Source organism: Phocoena phocoena, chromosome 1 (genome assembly GCF_963924675.1).
Source record: "Phocoena phocoena chromosome 1, mPhoPho1.1, whole genome shotgun sequence".
NCBI lineage: Eukaryota > Metazoa > Chordata > Mammalia > Artiodactyla > Phocoenidae > Phocoena > Phocoena phocoena.
Window position 1 is genome coordinate 8,445,552 of NC_089219.1, and position 11,622 is coordinate 8,457,173.

At 42.5% G+C, this 11,622-nt stretch overlaps 1 protein-coding gene across 1 annotated transcript; it reads left to right on the forward strand.

The window, feature by feature from the left end:
- Positions 1-1,485: 1,485 nt before the first annotated feature.
- TARDBP (TAR DNA binding protein) lies at positions 1,486-9,366 on the forward strand. The gene is made up of 6 exons (XM_065883815.1): positions 1,486-1,511; positions 2,486-2,733; positions 4,826-4,989; positions 5,616-5,756; positions 8,206-8,376; positions 8,764-9,366. Exons 2-6 carry the CDS (start codon positions 2,496-2,498, stop codon positions 9,292-9,294), a joined length of 1,245 nt encoding a protein of 414 aa, XP_065739887.1. The 5' UTR covers positions 1,486-1,511; positions 2,486-2,495; the 3' UTR covers positions 9,295-9,366.
- Positions 9,367-11,622: the final 2,256 nt, after the last annotated feature.

The following is an 11,622-nucleotide window of genomic DNA, read 5'->3' on the forward strand; positions in this document are numbered from 1 at the left end:
GCATCCCAGGCCCCACGGAGTCGCCCACACTAAATGCCTCAGCCTCAATCTTGTCAGAGAGAATGGTCCAGGGAGGTGGACAGAGCACAGCTTCAGGATCTCACAAACCCTGGACAGTAATTTATGGGCAGTGTGACATGCTCAGGCAATTTACACGGCCTCTGAGCCTCAGTTCCTTCTTCTGCAAAATGGGGGTAGTGGGAATTCCCTGTCAGCCCAGTGGTTAGGACTCCATGCTTCCACTGCAGGGGGCACGGGTTCAATCCCTGCTCTGGGAGTAGTAAAACTGACTTCTCCCCCAAAATGAATGGGTAGACTGTGATGACAGGCCTCTGTACTTCATCCAGTGTTTGGAAACCTTAGTGACCATCAGGGGCCATCTGTCCAGCTTCACGCCCTGTGTGTTGAGCTACCCCTGGGGGTGGGTAGGGGTAGCTCATTCTGACTGCCTCCACTCCCTCCTTTCTATCTCCTCAAGTTGGTTCAGGTATAATCTGCTCAATATGAACAGCAGGTATCAGAGATGGATGTGCAGGACTCAATATTTATTCCCTAGGAGGCTATAAGAAGCGGGAGGCACCAACTCCAGAGCCAGACTGCCTGGGTTCAAATCCCAGCTCCACCATCTACAGCCCTGTGAGCTTGGGCAAGGTTACTTAACCTCTGTGCCTCAGTTTCCTCATCTATAAAACAGGAATGATAACAATGACACCTACCCTACAGGGTTCTTCTGAGGACTCAATGAGTTAAAGCATAAGTATAGAGCGCTTTGCTAGTACTGCATTTCATTGAATCTGATACCCTGGTACACTAGGAAATGAAGATTGCTGCCAATTAAACTAGGACATATCATCGGTGGAACGGGAACTGAAATCACATATTGATTATTGGTATTATTTAGAACAACGTTATTCTCTCCAGGCGTGGAGGTTGGCTGGGGAGAGAAGAGAGGACGAACCTGGCTGGCTTTTTAGATAAAAAGGTCTTGGCCTCCGCTGCCCTCCCCAGTCTCGAAACGGTCAGGAGGGCCCAGGTGCCCCGCCCCAACCCGGCGCCCCGCCCCCGCCTCGCCCCGCCCGGCCCGGCTCGGCCCCTGAGCTAGTCTCGCGCACTTTAAAAGTGCGCGAGCTCCGGCCGAGACCCAGGGCCGGCGGTTGGTCGGGCGAAGCCATCTATTATGCTACGTGGGGGGAGCTAAAAGCCTACGCCTCCACATTGTTTTCCATTTTTAGCTTTTCAGGCCCAGGTTCTGGTCCCCTTTTAGCCTTCAAGTCCGCCCCCTATACTCAGACTCCGAGAAGGGCGTTCTGACTCTCTGAGGAAAGGGTCGTTGTGTCTCTGTGCGGCGGCCTCCCCCTCTGGACGGGAAACCGGTGGGACAGGACGACGGCCGGAGGGGGGGAGGAGGCGGCCTTAGCGCCATTTTGTGGGAGCGAAGTGGTCGCTGGGCTGCTCTTGGATTCCTCGCTGCTTCAGTTTCTCTGTCGGGCTTCCTAGCAGCGGCCTAGCGGGTGAGTCGCGGACGCTTCTCACTGAGGACGCCCTGTGTGCTTCGGCTCCCGCAGTGGGGCGGCCCCCGCCCCGGGAAAGGAGCCGTGGGGCCGGGCCTGCTTCATTCTGCCCGAGCGGGCTCGCGTGGGAGCGACGTTAGGGCCAGGCGCGGGGTGGCTGCCGGCGCCGAAGCAGGGACGCCGGGCCCGCGGAGCCGTGCAGCCCGAGGCAGAGGTTTGGCCTGGCTTCCGGGCACGGGCACTGTTTTGTGCCTTCGTACTTTGCGCCAGGACAGCGTTTAGGCCTGGTGCCCCAGCGGTTCCACCCCGGCCGCGCTTGAAAACTCCTCCCACGGTTGTCACGCACTGGCTTCTGGGAGGTGGCGGTCCGCGTCGCGAAGGACCTGTCGCCGCTGTCATTGCGGCTCAAGTTTGGAGAGTCCCCAGATTTGGAACAGGGAGGCACTTTTCCCTTGTTCTCTTCATCTCGCTCACTGCTCCTATTTAGTTCTCAAAAGACTTAGTTTCTGCATCGCTTTCTTAGGGAAATCCACTTTGACGTTCCCCTCACACACATCTCAACCAGTTTAGTTTCTTCCCAGTCCCCAAGACTACTTTCCAGTAGCATAATCACGATTGTAATAAAATAATTACTTGTTTGCTTTCTTTCTCCTGCTTATCTCCCCCTTTGCAACCAGCATGCCAGCTGGGACTGTGGTTTCACACAGTGAATAGTTGCAGCACCTGATGGATAGTAGGCACTCATCAAATAATGAATGAATGAACTAGCAAGGCATTACATTTTAATAGGAATAGCTATCCTTGCCTGTACCTCCTCATTTTTCAGGGATAACCAACACCTTTAAGAATCCAAACACCGAGAATTTTTCTGGCAGAACAATGACATGGTAGTGGTATTAGCTGGGATAATTACTTTGACACAATTACTTTGACACAAGTGTTGGTCATTCGTATCTCTTTTCCATTTAAGCAAGACAAGCAAAGATGTCCGAATATATTCGGGTAACCGAAGATGAGAATGACGAGCCCATTGAAATACCATCAGAAGACGATGGGACAGTGCTGCTGTCCACAGTTACAGCCCAGTTTCCAGGGGCATGTGGGCTTCGCTACAGGAATCCAGTGTCTCAATGTATGAGAGGTGTCCGTCTGGTAGAAGGAATTCTGCACGCCCCTGATGCTGGCTGGGGGAACCTGGTGTATGTTGTCAACTATCCCAAAGGTTTGTTGTCATTTGGTTTTGCAGTGATGCTAAAGTATAAAGTATAGGTTTGTGTCTCGTTCTAAGTAATAGGTCAGGGCCTCTTCATGGTGAACCGTCTCCTGTAGCCCAAGTATTTCTTTAAACGTTACCGTCAGACAAGTTTGAAAGACCACTAGTTTACATTAGTGAAAATTGGAAGTTACAGGACATTTTTTAAAGACTGTGTGTTTAAACAGTTATCTGGACTAACGTTGCTGAGCTGATGTGAAATTGAAGGAATTAAGAACGCTTTGCAGGTGTATCGGTCTGTTGTAAACAGATTTTTCTGAAGTGCCTCAGTATTTTGGTTTGGTCTTTGTCCTTGCAGGCTTACATCATTCATCCAGCTCATCTTTTTTTTTCCTCCTTAAATGAACATCAGTTGCAGTAGCCCAAATCTTGAATTAGTGCAGTCGTAATTATAATTTTGGGTTCTGGTCTTATTCTCACTGCCCCTTATCAATGATGTTTTTAATCGAAAAGGAAGCATGAAGATGTAGAAGTGAGCGAAGGAAGTGAGTACGTTTTAGCAGTAGGAGTGTGCTAGTTGGTAGATCTGTTCCTTTTTTTTTTTTTTTTTTTTTTTTTTTTTGGTGGTACGCGGGCCTCTCACTGCTGTGGCCTCCCCCGTTGCGGAGCACAGGCTCTGGACGCACAGGCCCAGTGGCCATGACTCATGGGCCCAGCCACTCCGCGGCATGTGGGATCTTCCGGGACCGGGGCACAAGCCCGTGTCCCCTGCATCGGCAGGCGGACTCTCAACCACTGCGCCACCAGGGAAGCCCGTGTCTGTTACTTTTATTGTAACGTAATATTGCAACAAAGTCATATTATTTGGTCAGTATTTAAGACGTTGCATCAAGAAATTTTTTTATATATCAAGAAAATTCTTAATAGTATCAACTTGATTTTTTTTTTTTGGTATGTAGTTTCTTGATCCGTTGGCTGTAGATTAATATTTACCCAAACTTAAAATGTCATTTATATAGTAATGTGTTGATGTAGGTTCATGGTTGTGACAAACATACCACCCTGGTGGGGGATATTGATGCTGGGGGGGCTCTGCAGGTGTGGGGAGCGGGGGTATATGGGAAGTTTCTACCTTCCTCAGTTTTGCTGTGAACCTGACAGTACTCCAAAAAATGGTCTGTATGTCTGAATGTCATTTAGTTCCTCTTCCAAATACTGATTTTTTAAAAATAACCTTAGGTTTCCTTTTTTTTTTAAATATTTATTTATTTTTGGCTGCATTGGGTCTTTGTTGCTGCGCGCGAGCTTTCTCTAGTTATGGTGAGCGGGGGCTACTCTTCGTTGTGGTGCGCGGACTTCTCATTGTGTTGGCTTCTCGTTGTGGAGCACGGGCTGGAGGCGCATGGGCTTCAGTACTTGTGGCTCGCAGGCTCTAGAGCACAGGCTCAGTAGTTGTGGTGCATGGGCTTAGTTGCTCTACGGCATATGGGATCTTCCCGGACCAGGGCTTGAACCCATGTCCCCTGCATTGGCAGGCGGATTCTTAACCACTGCGCCACCAGGGAAGTCCAGGTTTCTTTTTTATTACAAAAGTAACGTGAGTTCATTGCTGAAAGTTTAGAAATGAAACAAAAAGAAAGAAAATTGAAATCACCCTTAGATCCACAGCTGGAGATAAAAGTTGCTAATTTTTTAGTAGTCTTCAAGTTATAGGCCTTAAAATAATCACGCAAATATATTTAATAGGCAGAAAGATAGTATCACAGTTATTCAACCTGTTTTTTTTCCTTAATGTATTTTAAAGTGAAAGTGAAGTAACTTTTGTTTTGATACACCTTTTTAGAGGGGAGAACATACAATTGTAATCTTGAGACATTATGGAACCAGAGGTTGGAATCCCTAGATTGGCTCCAGAAAAGCACCTTAGCCACTTATTCAATTCTTATTCTGTCTGTGAGAGCTAACATCACTCTTTGGCAAAAGTTTCCAGCGTCTTAACTGTTCTGAGAATGTTTTTGCTTCTCATTTCTAGAAGAAGAGGGTGTGTGTTCTACGAAGTGTTTAATGAAAGTTCTGAAAGGTTTCTGCTCATTTTGTTTAGATAACAAAAGAAAAATGGATGAAACAGATGCTTCATCAGCAGTGAAGGTGAAAAGAGCAGTCCAGAAAACATCTGATTTAATAGTGTTGGGCCTCCCATGGAAAACAACTGAACAGGATCTAAAAGAATATTTTAGTACCTTTGGAGAAGTTCTTATGGTTCAGGTAAACTTTGATTTCATTTAACAGTTTTTCAGTGAATGAGCACCCAGAATTCTTGTTGTTTTAGTGACGCTGGCTTTCATGTTCAACAGATGATATATTTTTTTAATAAGTTTTCTTTCTTTTTTTTTCTCCAAATAAATTTATTTATTTATTTATTTTTGGCTGCATTGGGTCTTCTTTGCTGCATGTGGGCTTTCTCTAGTTGCGGCAAGCGGGGCCTACTCTTCGTTGCGGGGCGCAGGCTTCTCACTGCGGTAGCTTCTCTTGTTGCGGAGCATGGGCTCTGGGCGCACTGGCTTCAGTAGTTGTGGCACATGGGCTCAGTAGTTGTGGCTCGCGGGCTCTAGAATGCAGGCTCAGTAGTTGTGGCACACGGGCTTAGTTGCTCTGCGGCATGTGGGATGTTCCTGGAGCAGGTCTCGAACCCATGTCCCCTGCATTGGCAGGCGGATTCTTAACCACTGCGCCACCAGGGAAGTCCCGATGATATTTTTAATATTTGTTATGTGCATACGTAAGGGGCGCTGAAAAGAAATTTGGTTTATACTATTTCCCTTCACGTATGTACTCTGAGTTGGTTACGTGTGTGTGTGTGGTTTTAGTAAATTTAAATGATTTTTTTCTAGGTCAAGAAAGATATTAAAACTGGTCATTCAAAAGGGTTTGGCTTTGTTCGTTTTACGGAATATGAAACCCAGGTGAAAGTAATGTCACAGCGACATATGATAGATGGACGATGGTGTGACTGTAAGCTTCCAAATTCTAAGGTACTTTGCTCTTTTTTTTTCTCTGCTTTGGCCATTTTTGCTGACAGACTTACTTAGAAGACACTGTAAAATAAAACGTTACAGTTGGAAAAGGTAGTGGCAGGGTGTGTTCTTGAAATCTTTTGCCTTGTTAAAGTCTCAGGACCTTAATGCATGCTGAATATTTTATATGTTTGTTTGAAATATTTAGTTCATTGCTCCTCCAAACTAAAACGTTTTTCGTTTTGTTCTTCCTTTTCTGTTGTTATTTTTAGTGATTTAACAATTTTTTACATAATTACATGTTAATACAGACAATTAGAATATGTTAATCTTTTTAAAAAGCCTAACTTATTCCAAGCAAGCAAGACTTGCTTATTTGGAACATTATCATCTTTGCCAAGACATTTCTTAATCATCAACTTTCCTTAATCCAAATATACTTTCATCAAAGTATAAGACACTGATGAAAGAAATTAAAGATGATACACACAGATGGAGAGATATACCATGTTTTTGGATTGGAACAGTCAACACTGTGAAAATGACTGTACTACCCAAGGCAATCTACAGATTCAACGCAATCCCTATCAAACTGCCAATGGCATTTTTCACAGAACTAAAACAAAAAAGTTCACAATTTGAATGGAAACACAAAAGACCCCAAATAACCAAAGCAATCCTGAGAAAGAAAAACGGAGCTGGAGGAATCAGCCTCCCGGACTTCAGACTATACTACAAAGCTACAGTAATCAAGACAGTATGGTACTGGCACAAAAACAGAAATATAGATCAGTGGAACAGGGTAGAAGGCCCAGAGTTAAACCCACGCACCTATGGTCATCTTATCTTTGACAAAGGAGGCAAGAATATACAATGGAGAAAAGACAGCCTCTTCAGTAAGTGGTGCTGGGAAAACTGGACAGCTACATGTAAAAGAATGAAATTAGAACACTCCCTAATACCATACACAAAAGTAAACTCAGAATGGATTAAAGACCTAAATGTAAGGCCAGAAACTATAAAACCCTTAGAGGAAAACATAGGCAGAACGCTCTGTGACATAAATCACAGCAAGATCCTTTTTGACCCACCTCCTAGAGAAATGGAAATAAAAACAAAAATGAACAAATGGGACCTAATGAAACTTAAAAGCGTTTGCACAGCAAAGGAAACCATAAACAAGACGAAAAGACAACCCTCAGAATGGGAGAAAATATTTGCAAATGAAGCAACTGACAAAGGATTAATCTCCAAAGTTTATAAGCAGCTCATGCAGCTCAATATCAAAAAAGCAACCCAATCCAAAAATGGGCAGAAGACCTAAATAGACACATCTCCGAAGAAGATGTACAGATTGCCAACAAACACACGAAAGGATGCTCAACATCCCTAATCGTTAGAGAAATGCAAATCAAAACTACAATGAGGTATCATCACCTCACATCAGTCAGAGTGGCCATCATCAAAAAATCTACAAACAATAAATGCTGGAGAGGGTGTGGAGAAAAGGGAACCCTCTTGCACTGTTGGTGGGAATGTAAATTGATACAGCCACTGTGGAGAACGGTATGGAGGTTCCTTTAAAAGCTAAAGATAAAACTACCATACCACCCAGCAATCCCACTACTGGCCATATACCCTGAGAAAACCATAATTCAAAAAGAGTCATGTACCACAATGTTCATCGCATTTACAATAGCCAGGACGTGGAAGCAACCTAAGTGTCCATCAACAGATGAATGGATAAAGAATATGTGGCACATATATACATTGGAATATTACTCAGCCATAAAAAGAAATGAAATTGAGTTATTTGTAGTGAGGTGGATGGACCTAGAGTCTGTCATACACAGAGAAGTAAGTCAGAAAGAGAAAAAAATAACCGTATGCTAACATATATATGGAATCTAAGAAAGGTTTTGAAGAACCCAGGGGCAGGACAAGAATAGAGACGTAGACGTAGAGGATGGACTTGAGGACATGGGGAGGAGGAAGGGTAAGCTGGGACGAAGTGAGAGAGTGGCATGGACATATATAAGGTAAAATAGATAGCTAGTGGGAAGCAGCCGCATAGCACAGGGAGATCAGTTTGGTGCTTTGTGACTACCTAGAGGAGTGGGATAGGGAGAGTGAGGGAGATGCAAGAAGGAGGAGATATGGGGATATATGTATATGTATAGCTGATTCACTTTGTTATAAAGTGGAAACTAACACATCATTGTAAAGCAATTATAAAGTCCAGTAAAGGTGATAAAACATATATGTATACTTTCATCAACTTTAAAACTTTATTCTTCATTGAAGTCTTACAAGAAGAAGTGCTAATGCAAAAAATAAGAATGTACCTACTTTTTAATGACTCACCTAATATAAAAGGCAGATAGGTTGTATTACATCCTCTACCATAATGCTGTTTTCATTGCTCATAAAATATTTCTGATGGTTTTCTTCCTTTCAATTTGACCAGCAAAGCCCAGATGAGCCTTTGAGAAGCAGAAAGGTGTTTGTTGGGCGTTGTACGGAAGACATGACTGCTGATGAGTTGCGGCAGTTTTTTTGCCAGTACGGAGAAGTGGTAGATGTCTTCATTCCCAAACCGTTCAGGGCTTTTGCCTTTGTTACGTTTGCAGATGATCAGGTATTTTCTCTTAATAATTTTGTCCCAGCTAATTAGGTAATTTCTGTGGAACTTTGCCCTTCCAGCTAATTGCCACCCTTAGCTAAGCTCTCTGACCTTGTACGCTGTGGGGTATATGGGCCTAAACATTTGTGATAAACCCCTTAGATATTTTTTTAGTATGTGAGGTTTAAGTGGGGATGTTACATGTCCTTTGAAAAAGAACTAAAAAATCCCTGCTGCCATTACTAAAGCTAAAGCCTATTTTATGGTTTTAAATGAAATAAGTGTTCATTGCTTATTTTTTCTCCAGTTTAGATGATGGCTTGAAGTCTAAGTTTTATTGCTACTTTGATGTATGAGTCAGTGGTTTAATCTCCTTTATTTGCATCCCTTATTTTTTTGTAGGTTGCCCAGTCTCTTTGTGGAGAGGACTTGATCATTAAAGGAATCAGCGTACATATATCCAATGCTGAACCTAAACACAATAGCAATAGACAGTTAGAAAGAAGTGGAAGATTTGGTGGTAATCCAGGTGGCTTTGGGAATCAGGGTGGATTTGGTAACAGTAGAGGGGGTGGAGCTGGTTTGGGAAACAATCAAGGTAGTAATATGGGTGGAGGGATGAACTTTGGTGCTTTTAGCATTAATCCAGCAATGATGGCTGCAGCCCAGGCAGCTCTGCAGAGCAGCTGGGGTATGATGGGCATGTTAGCCAGTCAGCAGAACCAGTCAGGCCCATCAGGTAATAACCAAAGCCAAGGCAACATGCAGAGGGAGCCAAATCAGGCTTTTGGTTCTGGAAATAACTCTTATAGTGGTTCTAATTCAGGTGCAGCAATTGGTTGGGGATCAGCATCAAATGCAGGGTCAGGCAGTGGTTTTAATGGAGGCTTTGGCTCAAGCATGGATTCTAAATCTTCTGGCTGGGGAATGTAGACATTGGGTTATCATTAGTTGGTATAAACTGGTGGGAATTCAGATTTTTCTAAACTCATGGTAAGTATATTGTAAAATACGTATGTACTAAGAATTTTCAAAATTGGTTTGTTCAGTGTGGAGTATATTCAGCAGTATTTTTGACATTTTTCTTTAGAAAAAGAGGAAGAGCTAAAGGAATTTTATAAGTTTTGTTACATAAAGGGTTGAAATATTGAGTGTTTGAAAGTGAACTGCTGTTTGCCTGATTGGTAAACCAACACACTACAATTGATATCAAAAGGTTTCTCCTGTAATATTTTATCCCTGGACTTGTCAAGTGAATTCTTTGCATGTTCAAAATGGAAACCATTGGTTAGAACTACATTCTTTTCTCCTTGTTTTAATTTGAACCCCACCATATGGATTTTTTCCTTAGGAAAATCTCCTTTTAGGAGATCATGGTGTCACAGTGTTTGGTTCTTTTGTTTTTTGTTTTTGTTTTTTAACACTTGTCTCCCTTCATATACAAAAGTACAATATGAAGCCTTCATTTAATCTCTGCAGTTCATCTCATTTCAAATGTTTATGGAAGAAGCACTTCATTGAAAGTAGTGCTGTAAATATTCTGCCATAGGAATACTTCTGTCTTCATGCTTTCTCATTCAAGAATTCGTCACGCTGCACAGGCTGTGTCTTTGACGGTGGGTGTCCCATTTTTATCCGCTACTCTTTATTTCATGGAGTCGTATCAACGCTATGAACGCAAGGCTGTGATATGGAACCAGAAGGCTGTTTGAACTTTTGAAACCTTGTGTGGGATTGATGGTGGTGCCGAGGCATGAAAGGCTAGTATGAGCGAGAAAAGGAGAGAGCGCGTGCAGAGACTTGGTGGTGCATAATGGATATTTTTTAACTTGGAGAGATGTGTCTCTCAATCCCTGTGGCTTTGGTGAGAGAGTGTGCAGAGAGCAATGATAGCAAATAACGTACGAATGTTTTTTGCATTCAAAGGACATCCACATCTGTTGGAAGACTTTAAGTGAGTTTTGTTCTTAGATAACCCACGTTAGCTGAATGTGTTAAGTGAAACGATACTTGTATTTCCCCTACCCCTTTGTCAACTGCTGTGAATGCTGTATGGTGTGTGTTCTCTTCTGTTATTGATCTGTAAGTGTGGTAATGTGAACTGAAGCTGATGGGTTGAGAACATGGACTGAGCTTGTGGTGTGCTTTGCAGGAGTACTTGGAAGCAGAGTTCACCAGTGAGCTCGGGGTGTCTCAAAATAGGGTGGAAGTTCTAATGTCTGTTAGCTACCCATAAGAATGCTGTTTGCTGCAGTTCTGTGTCCTGTGCTTGGATGCTTTTTATAAGAGTTGTCAATGTTGGAAATTCTTAAATAAAACTGATTTAAATAATATGTGTCTTTGTTTTGCAGCCCTGAATGCAAAGAATTCATAGCAGTTAATTCCCCTTTTTTGACCCTTTTGAGATGGAACTTTCATAAAGTTTCTTGGCAGTAGTTTATTTTGCTTCAAATAAACTTATTTGAAAAGTTGTCTCAAGTCAAATGGATTCATCACCTGTCATGCATTGACACCTGATACCCAGACTTAATTGCTATTTGTTCTTGCATTGTCCAAAGTGAAAAGTTTTTTTTTTCTTTTTAAATCTAGTTTTTAATAAGTCTGGGTGACCGCACCTAAAATGGTAAGCAGTACCCTCCAGCTTTTTCTTAGTGCCTCTGTGCATTTGGGTGATGTTCTATTTACATGGCCTGTTATAAATCTCCATTGGGAAATCATGCCTTCTAAAAATATTCTGATTTGGAGGAGTGGGCAAAACAATGTTAATTATTTTAAAATGCTTTGTAGCAAAGCCTATCAATTGAAGGGACTGTCAGCACCTTTCTAGTTGGGGATTTGAAAAGTGGAATTAATTGCAATAGGGATAAAGTAGAAGAAACCACAAATTATCTTGTGCCTGAAATCCATTAGGAAGCCTGATAGCTTTAAGAACTAGCAGGGTGGGTTGTCTGTCTGTGGAAGTGTTAAGTGAAATGGGCTTTGTCTTCCAAAGGTGGGGAAATAGAGTAATGTTAAATAAAATCGCTTATAAAACTCAGATTAGACTCTCACGATGCATTGTTAAGTATGTAAAAGCAATAATATATTCTCTGTTGTACTTAAAATGTAACTAACTTCTATGAGAGTTGAGCTCCTTTTCTAATGGAAGAATGTAAGTTTTTGTGCTAATAATTTACTTGATGCCCTTATCTAATTAGATTATGATAAATAGGTTTGTCATTTTGCAAGTTACATGTTTTAAACTTAAAAATGAAGTCGTCC